Below are 23,590 nucleotides of genomic sequence, written 5' to 3' on the forward strand. Positions count from 1 at the left end.
AGTCGTTACTTCATGTGATAACCCAATTTATGTATTTGTGATTAGGAATTGAGATTTCGAAATAGACCAAAAGCATTAGTAGTAACTACTCCATTCTCTTAAATCGAAATAGGCCAAAAGCATTAGTAACTACTCCATCCGTTCTCTTTTACTTGTCAGGTTTTGCTTTCGAGAGTCAAGCTAGTGGATGAACTTTGATCAATATTATAAGATATATTTTTTCAATATAGTAATATAAGAAGGATTATACTTCATTTCTATAATTTTCGACCATCTATCTCTTTTAAATATTGAATTGATCTAACTCAATTACCTTTGAAGTCTAATCAAATTAATTCTCGTAAAGCGAAATGTGAGAAGTAAAAGAGAACGGAGGGAGTAATTACTTATTTTATGAAGAATCCTGTGATGTGAGTGGATTAGCAAGATCCTACAAATTTATCCAAATTCGTTTACTCTTAATCACAAGATCGAACTAAACTTCAATTTAACAAGGCAGTTTAATTAAGCAATCAATTATATTGCAACTGCAACATTTTAAAGATATAACCAAAACAAGAAAAGTTCAAAAGTTGTTTAAACTCTTAACGTGGTTGACGTATTATTATTTCTTATTTTTGTTAATTGGAGCAGGTAGAACTACAACTCAAAAACCAAAAACACTTAATATAAAGAGATTAATTTCCTATAAGGTATATAAAAAATTGAGTTGACTACTATGAAAATTAATCTAATTTACTATTATTAGAGGATTTGGTAAGAGTACTAGAAACTCTCTATAAATATTTCCATGCATTTGTAATTGAATTCATCATACAAGAATTTGATTTTTAATTTCTCAAGTGACCAATTAATTAATATGGCTTCTTCTCTTGGACTAGTAATTTTATTTTTATCTTGTGCAATATTCCAAGCCTTTTCAATCTCCAGTTCCAATTATGGTGGTCTTTTCCCAGAGTTGTACCAATTCTCATGTCCTCAAGCAAATGAAATTATAATGTCTGTTTTGGAAGAGGCCATTGCAAAAGATCCAAGAATGGCTGCTTCTTTGCTAAGACTTCACTTCCATGACTGTTTTGTCCAGGTATGTATAAACTTTTGTACACATTTTCATATATCCCGTAAAAAAGGAGTTCAAGATCTATTATATATACATAAATAATAATGTTAACCATGTACAAACAATGTAATTTTCCGTCAAAGAGGATTCGGATGACCCCTCTCGACCCTTGCTAGCTTCGCCCTTGATGCTAAACCATAACTTGTGACATTAGTTCAATTTCAAAATATTATACCTTAAGAAATTCATACATTGAACTTATGCCTTAGTCATAACTTGTGCCTTGAGGCATGCGTTCAGTAGTATGAACGTGTGCCTTATAAGGCATAACCCATACTTGGCAATTATTATATTTTAATATTAAGGGTAAAAATTTGTGAATTAGACAACACTGAACTTTTAACACAACACAAATTTTTTTTATAAAAGTTTGCCTTGCAAATTTAAGTCATAATTAAAAATATTTTAGATAACATATTTTCATTAAATGAGCATGCGGTCGATACAAAATTAAAGATTATCTTTTTGATGGGAAAAAATTAAATACCACCTTGAAATAGGGACAATTCGTGCAAAAACTTGATGTTTAAGATGGTAATTTTGGACTTTTTCCCTCAATAAATTAAATCAGGTGCTTAATTAATTTGACAACAACTCCAATAATTTCTTCTTTTCTCTTTTGTTATAGGGGTGTGATGCATCCATATTATTAGATAATAGTAGTGCATTCAAAAGTGAAAAGGGTGCTGGACCAAACAAGAATTCTTTAAGGGGATATGAAGTGATTGATGAAATCAAAGCTAAATTAGAACAAGTTTGTCCTCACACTGTTTCTTGTGCTGACATTCTAGCCCTCGCTGCTCGTGACTCTGTTGTTCTAGTAAGCATCTAAATCCCAATATTTCTTTTTGAAAATTGATGCATGAAAATGACAATAACTTATATTGATCGAACTTTCTTAAAATGTTGACGGACGCATGTTAGATTCTTCAAAGTTAGTACATTTTTTGGAAGATTTATATGGATACAATAACATTTTTGGAGAGTTTTAGCAACATAGACTGCAACGATTTTTATGGACATGAGTTTTTTTACTCTCCTTTTTCTCAATTTTTTCGAAGATGAGTTTTTCTAAATGAAATTCTTTTCTACTCACAAAAATCTATAACTTTTTCTAGTGAAATACATGTTCAAACATGACTTCAACGTCAAATACTATTTTTTTTTTCAATTTTCATTCGAATTTCCATCTCATGTCTGCCTAATCTTACGAATTGTAACTGAACTTTACTCATTATAACAATGAAAAGTAAAAATCATTACATTAAAGTAACTGAATTTGACAGCTATAACCTAAAGTAATATACTAGTAACATGCATTGGCATTACATTGAAAAGTACTAGTCAATTCAAAATTTTTGCTAATAAAAATGTTATACTGAATATGGTGGAGTAGAGTGGTGGACCATATTGGGAAGTGCCACTAGGAAGAAGGGACTCAAAGACAGCAAATTTCAAGAAAGCAAATGTAAATATTCCAGCACCAAACTCAACAATCCAAAATCTCATAAGCCTCTTCAATAGACAAGGCCTTAACCAAGAAGACCTTGTTGCTCTTTCTGGTAAGCAACTTTAATTAAAAGACTTCTTTCTTTGATCATCTTATAGGGTGTATTATTAATCAAGCATATTATTAATCAAGCAAGGGAGCTATGTCTTATCTTACTCATTATTGGTAATAGTATTATTAATCTTCAAAACATATTTTTTTTGAATTTTTATTTGGGACAATTTCAAATATAGACAATAAACTAATTAGTTTACAACAAATACAGACATATTTTATTTACATAAAAAAATAGCCAAAATCATATAAAATATACGGTGACTATACAATATAGTTTGTCAAAAGTCATAGAAAGTATAAATTGACTATACAATATGGATTACTTATACCTGAGCTATACACTGAATATATATTATAATACACTCAAAAACGAAATATAGCTTGACTATACATAAAATATACACTGACTATACATGCCTATACAGCGAATGAACATTTTTTTTGATAATTACTTTGACCGAATGACCAGTAATTGTCCCTTTTTATTTTACATGAAAAATGACTTTGTTCCTACTGAACACACTCATATTTGCTAGTTTTTATTTTAACCCCATATGTTAAACAGGAGGGCACACCATAGGGATGGCAAGATGTGTGTCATTTAAGCAAAGGCTATACAATCAAAAAGGTGACAATTTACCAGATGCAACTCTAGAGAAAACTTATTACAATGGCTTAAAATCAATTTGTCCAACAAGTGGTGGAGATAATAATATTTCTCCTCTAGATGTTGCATCACCAGTAAGATTTGACAACACATATTTCAAGTTATTGCTATGGGGCAAAGGTCTTTTGAACTCAGATGAAGTGCTTCTTACTGGAAATGTAAAAAAGACTAAGGAATTGGTGAAGACCTATGCTGAAAATGAGGCAATTTTTTACCATCAATTTTCTAAGTCTATGGTGAAAATGGGGAATATTAGTCCTCTAACTGAGTTGAAGGGTGAAATTAGGAAGAATTGTCGCAGAGTTAACTAAAAGTACCAAGTATGCAACTAGTAAGTATGTATTTTATGAGTTGAAGGGTGAAATAAGAAAGAATTGTTGCAGAGTTAAACTATTTATTGTTGTTATCTTGATTTGTAAGTCCAAAAACCAGATAAATAAAAACAGCCATAAAAGCCAATGCTGCAGAAAGAACATAATTGTACCTCTGCCACGACTTGTTTCTGTATCGATTTGGTCCTACTAAATCCCAAATCACTGATGCATCATAGAAAACATGCTCACCTCTACAAGTCCATGGACTGCCTATAGGAAGTGAGTCCAATTGACAAATGTACGGAACGTGTGTTAGCATATACCACACCGTTGACATGTTGATTGTTGAAGCTATCAACGTTCCAACTAGCTGAAAATGCAATATTAGATGTCACATAACAAGAGCACGCTAAATTTGGATTTGTTTTTACTATAATTTACCTGAACTACAAACATTGATCTCGAAGGAATCTTCATATAATGACCAAGCTTAAAATCTTGGAGAAAAGATACTAATTTACCTGCTGGCCTAATAAATTGAAAACCATTAAAATGATGAGTTCACATTAATTTATTCTTATTATTAACTAGATCGCAATGTATTTTCTAAAGCATTGAATTTATTATATTCAAAGATAATGATAAAATTGTCATTCTACTTATTGATCCTTAAAAACATGCCCAATTAATGTGAACACATTAAATAAAAGTGGAAGGAATGAGCACAATTATTCTCATTGTTTACCTACCAATTTTAGGTCAAATGGATATTGTCTTTTAGTATTGAGTTCGTACCTCTAATTAAGAATGAACGAATATCTATCAATTACGATCCTTATTGATAGTACTTGTAGTTAGTTGATCATCACTTTCATATGCATATATTCACGATCATCACTTTTATAATTTTGAAAAATAATAACAATAATTATTTGGTGTAGACAGAATTAATTCACAGGGAAAATAATTAAACTTAATTTGGTTTAATTTAAGGTATGATTTTCAGTGCCAATAAAAAAAATGTTAATTATTATGTTGAAACGCTTTTTGACTTGGATAATTAAGGATTATACCTAATTTAAAAAGTAAAAAATCACTAGATACATTAGAATTCAAAACCTTTAGTAAAAGAAGGGTGTGCAGTAATAGGTTCAACTCCCCCCCTCCCCCTTCCCCCCTCTTTTTAGAAACTTTTTCAACTGGGGATTTCAAACTTGAACCTACAATCTTCTTCGCTTTTTCTCATGCAATTTCTTCATGATTTCATGAAAACCATCATCATCTGAATCAAACTCACGAGTATCAGCATCTTCGGTTTGAGGAGCATCTTGATTTTGAGAAAAATCGTCAATTTTTGGAACATTTTCAGTTTGAGGAAGATTTTGATTTTGATTTTGAGAAACTAACTGGATAAGACCAATTCTAAAACATGGACGAGAATCCATATGTATCAGGACGTTAAGATGAAGAACAGTGATTTGAAACATTTTTTTCCCCATAAATTGGCGTACAAAATGCCAACAGGGAGGATGAAGAACTTCTTCCTATTTTCTTAGAATTTGAAATTCATCATGAAAACTTTGAAGAAGGCGGTTGAAAATCAAAATGACTAAAATGGAGGCTGTAATTTAGACGTGAATTTAGGACAGTTAAAAATGAAATGGAAAATTGAAGAGTTATGTATCTGAAAATTGGAGAGAGAAAGTAGAAAATATGAATTTTTGAAATACTTTCAAACAATAGGAATTTTTAGAGAATATGGTAAATAGGTTGTTTACTTAAATAATTTTTTCTTTATTTAAACTGTTCAGGCAGATAAATAATTTCAAATTGGTTGACATCTTTAGTTGAACTCAGTATTAAACATCTTTATAGGCATGAATATCATGATATGCAAATTCTGACATATGCATGAATATAATTTCTATATAATGTGTTTATTAAATATAATTTGTGATGAATAATTATAAGAGTTGGAATTGCCAATTAAATTATTCCAAGAGTCTACAATTACTCAATTAGCTATGAAGAAGAATGATGAAATGGTAAACCATAAGAAATTTTTCGTTAATGATATGTTTTTAAATATTTTTCTTTTAAGCCATGTGTCATATTTCAACTATTCACGGTAATGTTTTTTGAGTTTTCTTAATAACACCAACCCCTTTTGTAATACCAGTATTTCAGGCTCATTAATTACTCCGTCAATAAAGCCAGTTGGTCAAATTACAAGACTTTCAAACCTGTGGACTCTTTTGAACTTCTTGCTTTGTTCCCATATCATCCTTCAAAGTCAAATCCCTATCTTACCCCTCATTCTGAAGCATTAAGCACATACACATCAGGGGCACTTTTGGAATTCGAACATTGTTACATGCATGACATTTTCTTGTGTACTTATTCAACACGAGATACATGAATTTCAATTCAACAAATACTATCCTCTATATTCAAAGTTAAACAAAAGACACCTCATTCAAATTGCTATAAATACCAAACCCTATCAATAACATTATTCATCCACATTCATTTGCAAAAACTAGAGTACATATCTCATAGCTAACTAGAGAAGAAATCGCGAAAGAAGAAGAGAGAAATTGTTGGAATATTTCGAGTTGTAACCTTACTTTGATTCTCCTATAGTTTTGCTCTAATCTCTGATTTGTTCGAGGATGACTTGTCGAAGAATAATTACTTTATTGATGATTTTTGTCATCTTTATTGCTATAACGAGTACTCAAAACCATGTCGAGGCAGCTAGAGTACTATTGTCACAAGATATTTCTGGTGAAACAATTCATCTCGCAACATTACCATCGATATATGAGAAGGCGAAGAACAATTTGTCATTTTTGCTTGAGAGACTACCTTCAGGACCTAGCCCTAGAGGACCTGGTCATTAAGCCAAGGAACCACAAGTTTTTAAATATGGCTGAAAGGAGTAGTAGATTTGCATAGCTTATAACCTCTTTTTTTTTTTTCCTTTTCTGACTAGATATAGCAAACACAAGATATTTCCTTTTTTTAAAAAAAAATTGTTATATACCTCATTTATTAATTCATCTTTCTTGTTCTTTTTTCTTTTTTTGGTGAAAGATCAAATGGACGGTGTTCTTGTAAGATTCAACTGTTAGTGAAATGAAAATATTCTTTTTCTTTTTACTATATGGTTTACCTCACTTTCTTGCTATGCTTAAGTTTATACGAGTGTTTAAGAGCAAACTATTACCCCCATCGTGCCAATTTATGTGATAGTATTTGATTTGACACACATTTTGCGAAATAAAGAAAAGAAATTTAGAATTTGTGATTTAAAATAAGTCATAGATATTTGTGACTATAAGTAAAATGCATTTTTTGACGTTAAATTATTGCTACTATATAAAAAGATATCATTATTTTTTTAATTGACTAAAAATAAAAGAATTGCATATAAATTCAAACGGAGGGAGTATAAATTAATAATGTTTTCTTCCAAGTTGAAATTCACCCACCTTAAATTAATGAATGGTATAAAAGAGATGTAGAACATCTAAATATCCTTTCAAAAATCAGAAAATGTATTTGACGTGAGTACTCAGTAACTACTAGAATAAGGGGGGGAAAAGAATAAACAATCGATGTTGATTAAAGCTTGAATTCGTACCTTACGAAACACTGAGAATTTTATACGCCAAACAAGACCTTATATGAGAACTAATTTTTGTGTCTTGTTGTCTATCCTAAACAATTTCATTATTGGATTGCTATCTTTTCAAGGATTTACTAATTTTTCACAATCGCATGAAGCTCAAATATATTTACTAGTGTTGAAATTTAATTGTACACAAATTCAAGAAGTGAATGTGATGTTGAATTCCAAAACTCTATAAAGTTCAAATTTCACCTATAATCATTCAAGATAGTGTTTTTACGCTTTTTTCAGATAATACGGATTAAGAGTTTAAGGCGAAAAGCTCTGTCCGGCTTGATCGATGGCAGGTTCAGAACAAGAAGATAAAAGACAAGAAAAAAGTTTAATTATTAAGTTCCTTTATTAAGTTAAGGAGAAGAGTTTTTTTTGTGATGATCCCCCACCCCGTAATTTAACTAAAGGTATCTTTTTAAAAAAATGTTATTTTTGTTATAAAATGAGATTAACTTAACAATTTATGTAAGAAAATAGAGTAAGAGAAAAGAGAGAACTGGAGAGTATATTTTGCTGCTTGTTGTTCTGTTTTCGTTTATGTAAATAAAGGCTATTTATAGCCTAAGAAATGAAGGGATAAGGGAAAGTATGTAACATTTTTCTCCTCAAGTGGTTTGTCCACTTATCTTCCAAATGGGTGGGTCCCACATGGAAGAGGACATCCATACATAATAATTTTCACATTAACAAAAAATAGAAATTTGAACAACTTAATAAAAATGACTATTCTTGCAATTATATATAGGTTCAAAAAGTGGTCATGCCATGCTATGTTTTTCCACTTCAATAATGGATGATGACTTACCGAAATGATTTGGAGGTGGATTGTTTTGAACTTTTGACCTCACTCAACTCATGTGTAAGGCTTTAAATTTAATAAATTTTGATTTTTGACGTCGAGCGTTTGTCCATGGGCAAACTTGAGTCGTAAGTTCAAGCCCATCATTGCTAAGGTTATTAGATGTAATTTCCTGTCAACAATGTGCTTAGTTGTAAATTAGGTAAAAAAATTAAAGAAACTTACCTAAATAGTTATAGTTATAGGGTTATTGAATTTGAATAGCTATAAGTATGATATTTACTAAAAATGACTACATTTTATAACAAATTTTTGCTTTATGCTTGTATTTTTTTCTTTATTTATACACTAATACAATTTTAATTGTAATCCATTAAATAAGATAAAATCAATTACTATAAAAGCCAATCCTTTAATTATATCCATAAAACCCTCAACTTACCATTATTTAATTAACAACCACTAATTTATCTATTAAAAAGGCAGATCCCATTAGATTCCAACCACTATAGGTAAATTTTGGGATACATATATTTTTCTATTTTGTCTCCATTATTGTTATTCAAGATCCGTATAGGTAATCAAAGTGTTATTCATTTAAATACCTGCACACTCATTCTAACAAATATTTTCAATGTTAATGCTTGGATACTCATTCTAACAAATATTCTCGATGTTAATGCTTGAATACTAAAGTTTTTTTATTTACATACAACGTGACTAATCAATATTATACTTAGATATTAAAATACATTAATATATTCGTGACTACTCTGCAAAGTTAGATAGCGTTTTGAATTCAACAAAAGTTCTCTTATCAAAATTTTACTAATTTTAATACTTGGTCACTCATTTTGACAAACATTCTGTAGAGCAAAAACCAAACTAAAAACTATACCTTAATACGTTTATGTATCTAAAAAATATTGTCGTATTTTATTCATTTTTATACTAAGTTCTTTAACATATTAAAAGACATTAATAGTTTATATATTGTTGGGTTTAATAGATAGTTTGAATGGAAAATTGAGGGAAAAAGAAGTGGAGGGAAAAATGATCTGTTCTCTCTTGTTTATGAAATAAGCTTTGGTCCACATAAGTGGTGGAAAAGAAAAGTCTCCTACTTAAAAGTAGAAGCACTCCTTCATGTTGCTAAAGGTTCAAGAAGAGGGTCTCCCCTCGAGCTGTCGTCGTCGTCGCTCGCTCGGCTTCGGCTTCGGCTACGGCTTCGGCTTCGAATTTATATTTGGATTTGGATTTGGTCAATTGATATGATTGATTGATAATCTTTTTGGACCAAATTTTCTTTAAATTTTAATTAATTAATATTATTTATTTATTTAATTAATTAAGTGAAAAAATCCTGACCCGTGACCCGCGATCCGTTTCTTTCCCGGATTAATTTAAAAATATTTTCCTCCGTTTTTCCAACGGATTTTTGAAAGGTTGCAACTTTGACCGAAAAGTTGCAAACCTTTTTCTCAACAGTCAAACATTTTTCCAACAAGTGCATTTTCTTAAAAGATGCAAATAGTCTATATATATCTGTTAATCCTAAGAATGTTCCATACGAAATTTCTGAAATAACATCTTCTTCTTCTTCTTTCTGCACTTCCTAAAAATCGTGTGATATACAGCCTTCAAGTGGTTCGCAGTCACCAAAATTTGCAGTACCTCTACTTTGGTGAGTAAATCGTTCTATCCTGGTAGAAAAGATTCCAAAACCTCGGATACTTTGAGGAGAATAATTTCCTTAAGGACACACTGTGTATTCAGTCGGCTCGATTTTTTTTTCTTACAATAATTTTTCATATACTGTTATTATTTTCTGATTCATTCCAGATTCTGTCTTTTATTACTTTCAGAAGTTATTATTACTGTTTAATATTTTCCAATACAATTTACTAACATATATTAGCACACATTATTTCGTGTGCATACTAATATACATTAATATGTTTCTGTCTAAAAAAATCAGAAAATCCTGTATCATCTCTTTTTTAAAGTCACCTAAAATTTTATTATCAAACTTTTATGCAATTGAAAATTTTATTGATAAGTATTTCAACAAAAAGATAAAGTAAGATGGCTTCCACGCCTTAAACCAAAAACGGCTCAAAGTATTATCCAAAACAAAATATTGGTTTCAAAAACAACTTAGACATGCTACTAGTTGATTATTATGACAAGTTCACTACCGTCAGTTCCAATGCATGCCCTCCTGCTCATTTTTGCGGTGCCTCGTTGTCGCTAACAAGTTCATGTCAATTTTTTTGGCAGCATATTTTTATAGTAGTGCGCGATATCTAATACGTAGTAACTCCGCATCAATAGTTTCAACTAAAATACCTTTGTTATCGCTCAAGTACTCCGCAAAAACAAGCAAATACAATTACAATCCATGTATCTATAATTTGTTGGAATAATATAATTCGTGTATCTATTTAAAAAGTTGAGAGAGTATGACAGTATTACGAACATTGTGCCAGAACGCTGCTGAGGTATGTCCTGCACCAGTGTGCAGTATATAAAAACATAATGTATTAAACTATCAAGCAGTGTGAAGTATATATATAAAAGTTAGGCATCGTTTAGTAGATTGTATTAATATAATGCTAAATAGAGTGTATTAGTAATGATTGTATTAATAATGTTTGTATTAGTTATTCTTACATTAATTATACATATAATATTTCTTATGCACTGTTTGGTTTAGTGTATTAAAAAATAACATGCATTGCATAAAAATATTTATTTACAAAAATATCCTCAACAATTATGATGGAGAAGATGTAAAAGGAGTTTTGAGGGGTAATTGGGTCTTTAACCATAATAATGCAAGCACTAAATCCCTTTGCATTACTAATACCTAGAAATCAATGATATTAGTAATGCAAACCTTAATACACAATAGAGTGTATAATTAATGCATGCCATGAAAAAGTGTATCAAACAAGATACTACTAATACACCTAATTAATGCATGCATTATTCTTGATAACACACTCTACCAAATGGCCCCTTAGTGTATTAATATATCAAACAGTGTGAAGTATATAATTTATCATGTGGAAACTTTGGTTTCAAAAGTATACAAGTATTTATATATGACTTAATGTATCTAAGTGGATTCAAATATACTCTCATATGGAAACATAACACAATATAGTATAGTATCTAAGTGTATTCTCATATGAATACTTTGATTTCAAAATGAACATAAGTATTTATATATCTCAATGTATTCATCAAGGATACAAATTGTTAGTGTACATTTTAACATTTTATTAAATTGTAATTTTAATAATTGTCCATTGATGGCATTTAATGTCATCTTTATTCTATTTTTTCATTAGTGCATAAAAATGCCTTTCATTATCATCTTTAGTTAGAGCAAGATTATTCATTTCATTATGTATTTTTAAACCTAATTATCACTAATAAGTGGTGCACTAAATCATAATGGTGCACTAAATGATAATGATGATAATGATGGCATTCCATTATTTTTTCATCTTTGAATGATTTCCTCTCCTATAAATAGAGAGGTCTTCTTTGTCTTGAAATGTAAGAAAACATTGAGTGAGTTAAGTTTGTCTAAAAAGAGAGTTCTTATTAGTTGAAGGGAGGTGTTCTTTTTGTGAAGCTTTAAACTCAACTCTTGTCCAGAATTTGTTGAGTTACATTTTGTGATAAGGCTGTTGTATCCTGGAGGAGACAAATCAAGAGGACTACTGCTGGACCGGTGAAAAGATATGCTGCAGTGGACTTGAATCTCCTTAAAGAGAGCGAGATATCCGCGACTCAGCCAAGAAGAGAATTTAATTTCTTCTTTTTATTTTTCAATTGTAATTTGTAATCTTATAATTTCACCAACACAAACAATTATAAAAATTAATGTATTAATATATTAAACATGTAAAGTATATGTATATCAGTTTGGAAATATGAACACGACAATTTATGAACCTTATGAATACATAAACTAATACTCTATTAACTGGTAATCGTAAAGTTACTGCGATGTGATCAGGAGGTCACGGGTTCAAGCCTTGAAAATAGTCTCTGGCAGAAATGCAAGGTAAGACTGCGTACAATAGATCCTTGTGGTCAGGCCCTTCCCCGGACCCTGCGCATAGCAGGAGCTTTAGTGCACCGGATTGCCATTTAAACTAATACTCTATTAACTAGATTCAGAGGTATATGATCATTAGCCTTCTTCGTCCTCTCTCCTTTTCCATTGCAGTAAGAGAGCTTGAAATTTTGGCGAGCTCTTGAGTTTTACACAAATCAAAGAAAGAAATTTTATCCAATAACTCATCAAATAATTGTACACCTCTTATAACCCTCTTAGAATAATTGATTTTCGCCATTATAATGGATACAACAATTCTTCAATCAAAAAACCTGAAAGGATGAGACATATATATGTATACAAAATTAATCTTCATAAAATAAAAAAAAATACAATTGAGATATACCTATTAAAGATGAATCACCTAAATCACTCTTGAAATTGTGCAATAGAATCGCATTTGAGATGGAGATTGAAAAAATATAGATGATTTCTATAGTGATATTGAAAGAGAAAGAGGCCCAAATTTTATTTTATTTTTAAAAAAGAAGAGAAAGGTTCAGCAAAAAGATATTAAAAGAGAGAGCATTGAATGAAACACATGTCGTAAATATCGTCTGACAAATTTAGTATGCGTGTAAAAATTATTTAGCTTTTAATATTTGATTATTAATATATAAAATTAAAAATAAATTGATTATATTATATATATTTAACTTTGGTATTAAATATATAATTGTATCCTTATAATATATATATATATATATATATAAAAAAAAATAAACTATAGTCATTTATAAAAAATATATATTGATGTTTGTTTTTTCAATTTTTTACAAGCCCACAAGCCCATACACGATAAGGGACGGCCCATGACGCTCGTTTTGCTCTTGTTGAACCTTTACGCCTTGGAGGCCTCGTCAAATCCTTAGCCGAGCAGATAAGAACTTCTCTACTCAAACCTCAGTACTCACTCCACATTTTTTACATTCGATATGCCCTTCAATTAGGTATCTAAATGTCATCTTTTCCTTCCTTTTTTAAGTAAAATTTTGCATTTGTTTGCTTTTGTGGAAATAAGGCTTTTTTGAAGCATAAATTGGTGCATTATCAACACTAGGTTATTGTTGAATTCTGTGCTGATTTTATAGTTTTCGCCTTTACAATTATTTGTCGGCTCCCAGAAAGTATTTAGGTACTATCTTGTAACTTTTGTATATAGGGGTTTTAGAAAAAACTGATAGTTGTAAAGTAATGTTTAGTTGAATCTGTCATTTGAACATTTATGGGGTCAAATTTAAGTTTCTTCTTGATTTGAATAAGAAAAGTTCACATTTTGATTTCACAGTTGATTATAAATGGCTATTTTGATTCAATTGGATCTGGTTGTTGATATTGTGCACCCTAATTTAATGTCTTTTTCTTCTGTAGTAGTGTCCAAACCATACAGTTATTCAAGTACCTTTTTTTTCTACATTTGACAAATAAACTGAGTGTTTCTTGCGCCATTCTTCAATTCTTCCACCAATGCTGTAGAAACAATACTACCTCAGCGACATTAACATAAACATTTATTCCCATCACAGCTCAAAGCAAACATTAGTTGTCCCCTTTTAGACCATACGTGATATGGATCAATTATTAGGACATTATTGTCAAATCCTGCGTTTCTTAAAATGATTCTTTCCTTAACTTTGATGAAGAGCGTGCACCACTTCTTGCTTCTGGCCCAAAGGCCTAGGACAATTTCACTTTTTTTTTATGAGATCATAGGGACAAGTTTGAATGTAAAACCATCTCGAAAATAAGTAGCATTGGTACAATAATTGGAACAATACTAGTATGTTTATTCAAACTTGCAAATGACTGTAGTTTATACATTTTGAAAACCCCGAGGCTTCTGTTAGTGAAAACATTATGAAAGGCTTGTCTTGGTCATCAGTTCATAAAGTTGTACTACTGGGTGTTGATCGGCACAGCGGGGCGTCAAAAGCAAGTCTTTTTGATTGCCCCTCTAACCTTTTCTAAAAGCACCTTGGATCGGAGGCTGGTTGTAAAGTAAAGAAGGGTGGTGTGCTTTCGAATTCGATTTGTTTTGATAGAAAGAAGAACCAGGATTGGTCCTGGGTCGTATTGTTTTTCAACTGTGCGCTGGTAAATCTGGTCTGGCACTACAATGTCTCCATTGTGTGGCGCTATGAAAGAGAAAAAGAATTCTGCCTCGCTAACCTGATACATAAATTTCGTCTTATGAATAACAACAAACTTCTTATTGTATTAGGAACTCTCCATATTATGTAATTATTGATGGTAATAATTCCAGCTTTTGGATTTGATAGTCGATCATGTTTATATGTATTTTCTTCGTTTAAAATTTACATTGAAGATAGTTCTTTGCAGAGTTTATGGAGATCCTTCTATTTTCATTCGCTTGGTCTTTAACCCGCATTCCGGTGCATTTACGGTGCTATGTGCTTTTTTTCTTTGTAGATCTTCTCGAAGGGCTTGAATATGATCCTAAATGGATGCTCCTTGAGTTCTGGGGTTATTTGTAAACCTTACAAGGCATGTAGCTCCAAGTCCTATCGATCTGCATCTTCATGCCCCCCTCTGCTACCTTCCAAGGTTATTGTCACATGTGTTAGACATTCACTGGCACCTCATCAGTATCCAACATCCTGCTCCAAAGGTGTGTGTGAATTCTTGATGGTGATCTTTATGCATGTCATTATTTTCATTTTGCACTTCTGAGTTAAAAATAAATGCATTATTGAAATGGTGTTTGTTGTTGCATCATATGCATGACTGCAACTTAAATAGATTGATACAGTATTTGATTTCTTAATGAGGTCAGCAAGCTATTGTTCTTTAGCTTGAGAAAGCTGATTTTTACCGGAGTATAGATCTGATTCTTATGTTAGTTCTGCTTAGCCCCGTTTGTTTTCAGCTAATGCAGGTTTGATTTTGAAAATTTCAGGTTTCAGTCCACTAAGTGTATAATTGCTTTTTTTTTCTTTTATAAAAGCTTATTTGGTCTTAATAGGTCTTATTCATTTTGATCTTCTACATAGTTTTGAAATCATTAAACTGCTGTTCAATTAAGATTCCTGTGAAGATGACATTTTATCACAAATATGCATCTTTGTGATTGTTGGTTGGGGGACCTAATCATCATTTGAGCTCTTCATGAAGTTCTAATAATGCTTGTAAGGAAGTTAGTGAGTGGATTAACTTATAGGTCTTTTCCTTGTCTTTAAGGAGAAATATATTTCTTCTTTTCTCAAAAACTTAAACTACAAACTGAAATGGATCGAATTCCTTATGCACCCATATCTGGTGGATGTTGTTGATTGGAGTTGTTCCATTCCTTTTGTTGCTACTTTCTCACACACTTCAAATAGATAAATGTGCAAAGGCAGCTACTGCAAAAATAGAGGTTTAAGGGAGTACAGTAAGTCATATGTGGTTCTTTTAGATGATTCGGTATTATAAGAAGGATGATAGAGGGAACAAAGTGGTCAACTGATCATTAAGCTAATATAGCTCATCTCTACAAGCTTATGGCATAATTGTTTTATGTGGCTCTATTAGTTGAAAGATTTAAAGCTAGTTTCCCTATTGAAGTTGAATTGTCAGTGCAGGATTCAGCTTCCTTGATCTTTCTTCTGCATCATCACTTCTTTTAAGCGGTGGATATGGTGGTCTTTCGAATGCTATACCCCGGTTACCAAGGCGAAGCCAATATTCCTTTTCCCCTAGAGCATCGAAGGATGTACCCTATAGTTACAGATTCCCTCCGATGACCAAAAAGCCAAGGTGGTGGTGGAGAACCTTAGCATGCCTCCCTTACTTGATGCCTCTTCATGAGACTTGGATGTATGCTGAGACTGCATATCATCTCCACCCCTTCTTGGAAGATTTTGAGTTCCTAACATACCCTTTCCTTGGAGCTATTGGGAGATTACCGAGCTGGTTTTTAATGGCATACTTCTTTGTTGCTTATCTTGGTATAGTGAGGAGAAAGGAATGGCCTCATTTCTTTAGGTTTCATGTGGTGATGGGGATGCTACTGGAGATTGCTCTACAGGTTATTGGGACTATAAGCCGTTGGATGCCACTTGCGGTATACTGGGGCAAGGTTGGCATGCACTTTTGGGCTGCCGTCGCATTTGCCTATCTGTTCACAGTTTTAGAGTCCATAAGATGCGCACTTGCTGGGATGTATGCTGACATACCATTTGTGTGTGATGCAGCTTATATTCAAATACCCTATGATTAATGAAAGCCAACATATAGGGTTTAAACAGATGAAATTACGTTTCTTATGCCGTTTTGGTAGAGAACATCGAGGCTGGGTGGTGCTGAATTTTTAACATTCAATGATCACAATCTCTTGGGGATTGCCTTATGGTCTGTAACACTCACTTTATACCATTGCTGTTTTTTCCTCTCCCATTCTCCGAAGGTATTGATTAAGTTCTCATTGGTTTTCAGTTTGTTCTTAGTTTCAATTGTCAGTTTAGGGCTTCTGTGACTTCGCTTCATTCGGTTTAATTACTCAACTTGCCAGTATATCAAGCCGGTAAAGCATTTCCCTTGACTAGAGGCAGCAACAGATTTATATATCTTTATAATTCTGGACCAGAATTATATTGATATGTAGAATTTTACTTTTGTTATCACTATGTAGATTGCAGAGTTGAGAAAGCAAAACCAACAAGAGGAAAGGGCTTCGTAATCCAATTTTGTAGGTTATTAATTTACATAGAGTGACGGGTCAAAAGTTCAAGACTACTCATTTTCAAGGTCATTGGGTGTGAGGTTTGTGCATCTACAATTGGAACTTTTACAAACGCCCATATAATTATAATATATTTTTCTTCCAGAAAGCGAAAAAGAGTGCGAACATACACCATAATTCATAACTAATTATTTCAAACTACATAGTTCGAAACAAAATTTTGTAAAGGCCTATAGATTCGATTTATTTCAGTTGATTTATGAGTACTTCGATTAAATCAATTCAATAGTAGAAGAAAGTAAAGTACGTGGATTGCACAAGATCATTTTTTTGTGCTTGTGAAAAACTACTAGTATTACTTTTAGAATGTTTGTATTTACAAAAAAACTATCAGCTAATTGCTAACTAAAACTAAACATACAAAAAAGGACATGTCAGTATGGAGACTAACTATACTAATGAAAATAAAAACTTAATAGAATCAAGTCAAAGGACATCCATCAACAAAAATGCCTTTGCCTGTGGGACAAGAAGCCAAATCACAATACTCTCCACCAGTTCCCCACCAAGAGAAGTTAACGTTCCAAAGAGTAATGCAGAAAAACAGAACCACACCCATTACAGCCACTCCAGCATTTAGTGCTGCCGATAGGACGTAATTGTACCTCTGCCACCATTTCTTTCTGTATCTGAAAATGAAGAAATTGAACACTGTTCCAACGATAATCCAGCTGTTGAAATTCAATGATGTTGCTGGAGGCATACTGGCTGTAGCTGCAAGAAGTACCGGAACGTTGGTCAATTTAATCCAACTTTGTCTTGGGAATGATTTGTGTAGCAACCACACCAAAAATAGTGCCACAAGACCTCCAAGAAAGCACCAATTGAGGGCACTATATTCTCCAAGGCCTAGAATTATTCTTCTAGGTCCTACTAATCCCCAGATAACTGATGCATCAAAAAAGACTCTTATCACTCTGACAGGTCCATGGACTGTTGGGAGGAAGCAAGTTAGGTTGGCATATGTGTTCAATGCTATTAAGTAGCCACCACGCGACGCCCATATTGATTGTACCACCAAGTATGGTTCCAACTAGCTGTTTTGGGATCCTACGCATAGCGGGAGTTTTAGTGCACCGAGTTGGCCCTTTAGGACAAAAACGTATGTCATTAATTATAGTTAATTAAGTTTAATATTTTTATCTTAATATATCACTTACCTATAATAAATTACGCAATTGTGTAAATATATTACAAAACATAGGAAAGGATTTTTTTTCAAAAGAAATTAAATACTTTTCTACAATTAATTAATTGGGGGTCTGGAAGGAGAAAAGGAAAGAGGTAAAAAGAAAATGAATAAACACCTATTGTGTCCCTTTTCCCCTTGGTGCATTTGTCACCTGCCTATCGTGGTCACTAGTTTCTTTTATAAATAATGTCTTTCAATCTAATTTTATTACAGTATTAGTTATCTTCCCATCTTGTAGTATCTTTGTAACATTTTCATCTTCAATTCAATTGTTATCATTCTAAATCATGTTATATATTTATGCATCACGCCATCATTTAAAAAGGAATAAACTTAAATGTTTGAATTATATGCATTCTAAACTTTGTTATTTCTTGTTGAGGCAAAACGTCGCATACATATATCTTGTCTTATTTATTCAAAAACCCTTACTACAAACTTGGAGCATCAATCAAGGGCTAAATATCGCAAACTAAATGAATTATGAAATTGTAGAAGTGGAAATCGATTACTCATGATTATCAAGCTCATGTAAGAGGAGGTACAACGTAACATCATCCATTTAGATTTATTATTGAAGATTGCAGATACTTGTTGTAGGGCGTAGGCCAACAAAGCCACGATTAGATATATCTGGATAGAGACAAATCAAAGTGATCAATTTCTTACAGATGAAGACCACAATCATGAAGAGCCATAGATACTCTGGAGTCTGGAGTCAAGCATCTAAGGGCATGAAGTTTCTTCTCTTAGTGGATTTAAGCAGTGTTGCTCATGAGCGATCTTATGATTTTTAGTGTTTTTTTTTTCATTGTACGTATTAAAAAAGAAAGAACTCCGTACAATCTCACTTCAAATTTAGGTCCCTTTTGGCCCCAAATTCCAAAATATTCTTGGCAAGTTATTCTTGGGAGAAATTTTGGTGAAATTGCACCATGCATTTGACCCCAAGTTTTTTCAAGTTTTGGTGAAATTTCAAAAAATATTATTTTATACCGTAATTTTTAAGAATTATTAAAAATACCCATAAGTTTGTGTTATCATTTTATAATGAACATGTTCCGTTAAAAAAAAGCTTATAACATAATTGATAACAATCAACAACAACAAAATAGCATTATAGGCAAGACCAATACATTAATCGAATTAAAAAAATATTATTTTTTTTTCAAATCTTGTCACTTATTTGAAGGCGAAAATAATAGATTATCTTAACTATTCTTTTATAAAATCTTGGTTGATCATAATAATGGAGTAAATTAGTAGATAAATATTTAGTTGGAATTAATAAATGATTGATGTTTTTATAAAATATAAAAGTTTGAGGTTATTTTTAAATTTTTAAACTTTTTTTTAGAATTTGAGAACTTGAGGATTTTGCCAAAAATATTTGCAAGTAATGGCAAATTGTATGGACAAATACAAATTTCCAAATATTTTTCATTTTTTTCTCAAAAACTACTTGGGCCAAACACTTCCTTATTCTTCTTATTAATTAAAATGCAGGCAAAGTTTTGCATACATATATCTTGCCTTAAAATTCAAATTATAAACCATTATTCTATAAATTGATTCTCCATAGTTTAAACTTATGATTGCATATCTTGCAAAACTTATTCAAAAAACACCTTATTCAGTTATTCCCTAAGTTAGTTCTCCATAATTTTAACCTATTTATAATCGAATGGAAAAGGTTTAATCAGTGCATGCGGTTATAGACTCATATATACTACCAATTAAGATACCAGTAAATTTTATTCTTATTCGTGCCTTAATAGTTTAATGCCATGTCGATTTTAAACTGTTTTTGTCAATGACACATCTTTTACATGTTTTTATGAACGATTTGTATCAATCAATAAATGAAGAATTGTGTTTCATAACTCATTTATCAATGGTATCATCCATAATTAATTTTGATTGAGTTATACGCATTCTACATATGACTTGATTTGGTATAATCTGTAAATATCTGATACAAATAAATATTTATCGGGCCATTTTTGTCCAAATGAATTTAATGAAATAAGATAAGGAAATTTAAATAAAATAGAGTAAATAAAAACATATAAACAAAAAAGTTCATGTCCATACTCTATTCTAATCCCATACCAAACATTCTCATCAAATCTTTGCAACCCTAACACACGTAATGTTCCCATATCCACTTTACGAAATCCTATTTCCTTAACACGTAATGTTGTCAAATCCTCCTTTTAATCAACACGTTTCAATTTATTTATTTTTAAATAGAAGAAGAAAGAATAATAGGTTTAAAAAATCAAAATTCCTCACCTTGGGCCTCGATTTCGGGCTTAATATCCACGAGTCCATTTCTAGATACCTCTCCCTCTCTCATAGAATAAAGTACGTTTCATATTAATTATCTACTTTTCTATTTAGACGCCTTATAAATATATATATATATATATATATATATATATAAAAGAAGAAGAAGAGTAATTTTATGTAATTTACTTTTTAGGTAGAATTTTTTTTAACTTTACAAAGTTGTTTATACTTAAAAAAAAAGTAATAATTACTCCCTACGTTTCAAGATATGCACAATTTATATTTTTTAGAATCAAACGATATGAACTTTGACCAAAATTTTAAGATATACTTTTGTTATTATATTATATAAACTTAGAGTACTTTCTATATAATTTTTTAATATCTAAATTTTAATTTTGAAGTATCGAATTAATCTAATTTAATTTAAATTTATAAATTAGTTAAATTGATTCTCGAAAAAATAAAACATAACAACTATTTTGAAATGAAATGAGTAATTGTAAGAACAAAACTTTAATTAATTTTCTCATTTTATATATTGACTTTAGAATAATTATTTATAACAATATATGCAACTAATATAGAACGAATATAGTTTATATTGAGTCAATTTGGAAGTGCCCTAATTTATTACAAGTATCAATCAAAATCCATGTGACCCTTTTCCCATTGGTGATTTTTTTTTCACCTGCCAAAATAGTGATTAGGTACAATGACTTCGTAGGTTTTTATAATTTATTTACTGTTCTAATAACCCTGACATATCCCCTCACTAACCCTACAACTTCTTATTATTGGTTTCCCCAGAAGAAAATAAAGTGACCTAAAGATGTTATATAAATAAAAAATTAATATATTGGACAGAATTTAGATAAACAGATCTTTACACCAAATGGGATTCGAATTTCACTTTCCAATTGTGTTGACAACTTGACATGAGAGAGAAAAAAATATCTTCATATTTTTATGTGTTTTTTAAGTTGATTTGGAAGGCAACAAACTTGACACGTCTCTCGTGACAGGTAGGCACGGAGCCTCGTCTTTTACATTATTTTTAATTCCTACTAGCCAGTTTAGTGACCGTTGGGTTTTTATTTCATTTTTACCCGTGGTCTCTCTCTCTCTCTCTCAAGACAATTCATTTCTCGTCCTTATTATAAAATAGATTTCATAAAATAATGATAGTTTAAAAAACTAAAATATAATTAAATAGATTTTTCACATTTTATCTTTATTAATAACTATTATTGAAAATAATAAACATTGATTAATTAGTATATATGTTGCACCGTAGCTTACCGTTTTTTCTCTTTAAATTTGCCTATAAAAAGGCACCGACTGCAAATACAAATATATGTTGCATTGTCTCTATTTATTCCTAATTTGCTAAGTTAGTATATTTTATAATACATTATCAGCACGAGCCTCCATTACTTTGAGCTATTTTAAAAAGATAACAAAAGAGTCAGAATTTTATTTTTTAAAAATGTAGAATATCTCTAAACTTGAATTTTTGCTCTTGATATATCTGAAAAAGGCTAATCATCATAGGTACTAAATGTCGAAATACACCTAAAATCGATGGATCTAGCAGATACCATCAAAGATGACAATATGACATCTAGTCAAGACCGTGCCAAAGCCTTGATATTTCCCCGCCACCATCTTAACGAGGAGTTAAAATTACAATACCTCATATTAAAAGACTCCCTTAAACTGTGAAAGAATCTAAAAGAAAGATATAACCACCTGAAGTTAATCATTCTTCCACAAGCACATCATGATTAGCTAAATTTGAAAATAATGGATTTTAAAAATATTACTGAATATAATTCTGCCTTATTTAGAATTATAGTACAGTTAAATTTATGTAGAGAAGAAATCACTGAGCAAGACAAACTTGAAAAAACATACTCCATATTTTCACCCGCAAATATGCTCCTGCAGCAATATCACGAAAAGGGTTTAAAAAATATTCTCAATTACTTTCTCACCTTCTTATTGCTGAACGCCATAACAAACTGTTAATGAAATATCACGATAGTCGACCCGTTGGTTCTTTGTCACTCTCTGGAGTGAATCAAGCAAACTATAACCAACGAGAAAAAGGCCATGGCCCTAGTCGTGGTCGTGGTCAGAAAAAAAATTATAATCATGATGCTCGACTGGCACCGAGAAATGATCAGCAATACAAAAAAAAGGTGAAAAGCAAGAAGCTATAGCAAAGAAAAATTCAGAAAGTATATGTCATAGATGTAGAGATATGGGGCACTGGTCACGGAGCTACCGGTCATCAAAACGTCTGATTCAGCTATATTAGACATCCTTAAAGAGGGCAAAAAATAATCGAGAGACACACTTTATCTCTGAAGATAATATTGAGCCTATGCATCTGGATGTAGCTATTTTCTTCAATTTTCCAAAAAGAAATATGAATATCGATAAACCTGATAATATTTAAATAATTTTTTTATATTATTATGTACAAAATAATATATTTATATTTTTCTAATTAATGTAAATAAATAAAATTTGTATAATGAAACATGTTTTAATTATAATGTTTACCTTATTTCTTTTTGAAGAAAAATATGAATATGCATCAAAAATGGTTGAAAGCTTCGGAAGAACTACTATATTTCTACCTAAGGGGATAAAGATTGTTATAGAAGATGCACTATTATCTTCTAAATTCTCAAAAAACTTGTTAAGTTTTAAAGATATCCGCAGAAATGAATATCATGTTGAGACACTAAATGAAATGAATATTGAATACCTTGGTATAACCAAGAGTGTCTCAAGCTAGAAATATATTTTGAAAAAAATACCAATTTTGTCGTTTGGCTTAGTAGGTCATTGGGTTCAAAGGATAAAAATTCTAGAAATAGAAGTGTGAGAAATAATAAAGATTATACTACAAAAGAACTTCCTAAAGAAGGTCAAAATTTGAGTATTCCTGATATTTCAGAAGAAATCAGTGAACCGAGACTCAAGTGAATGAAGAACTTTCAATAAGTTCTACTGGTGATGAGATAAATTTAGATCGATCAAAAATCACGATTGATAATGTTT

At 31.1% G+C, this 23,590-nt stretch overlaps 2 protein-coding genes across 2 annotated transcripts; both read left to right on the plus strand.

Moving 5' to 3' along the window:
- The first annotated feature begins 806 nt into the window (after positions 1-806).
- On the plus strand, positions 807-3,747 carry LOC129903268 (peroxidase 9-like). Its single transcript, XM_055978777.1, has 4 exons — positions 807-1,084; positions 1,749-1,940; positions 2,517-2,682; positions 3,253-3,747. Exons 1-4 carry the CDS (start codon positions 860-862, stop codon positions 3,663-3,665), a joined length of 996 nt encoding a protein of 331 aa, XP_055834752.1. The 5' UTR covers positions 807-859; the 3' UTR covers positions 3,666-3,747.
- A 9,385-nt stretch (positions 3,748-13,132) lies between these two features.
- On the plus strand, positions 13,133-16,723 carry LOC129904095 (protein TIC 20-I, chloroplastic-like). Its single transcript, XM_055979625.1, has 3 exons — positions 13,133-13,240; positions 14,721-14,919; positions 15,872-16,723. Exons 2-3 carry the CDS (start codon positions 14,742-14,744, stop codon positions 16,507-16,509), a joined length of 816 nt encoding a protein of 271 aa, XP_055835600.1. The 5' UTR covers positions 13,133-13,240; positions 14,721-14,741; the 3' UTR covers positions 16,510-16,723.
- The last annotated feature ends 6,867 nt before the right edge of the window (positions 16,724-23,590 follow it).

Source organism: Solanum dulcamara, chromosome 9 (genome assembly GCF_947179165.1).
Source record: "Solanum dulcamara chromosome 9, daSolDulc1.2, whole genome shotgun sequence".
NCBI classification, from domain to species: domain Eukaryota; kingdom Viridiplantae; phylum Streptophyta; class Magnoliopsida; order Solanales; family Solanaceae; genus Solanum; species Solanum dulcamara.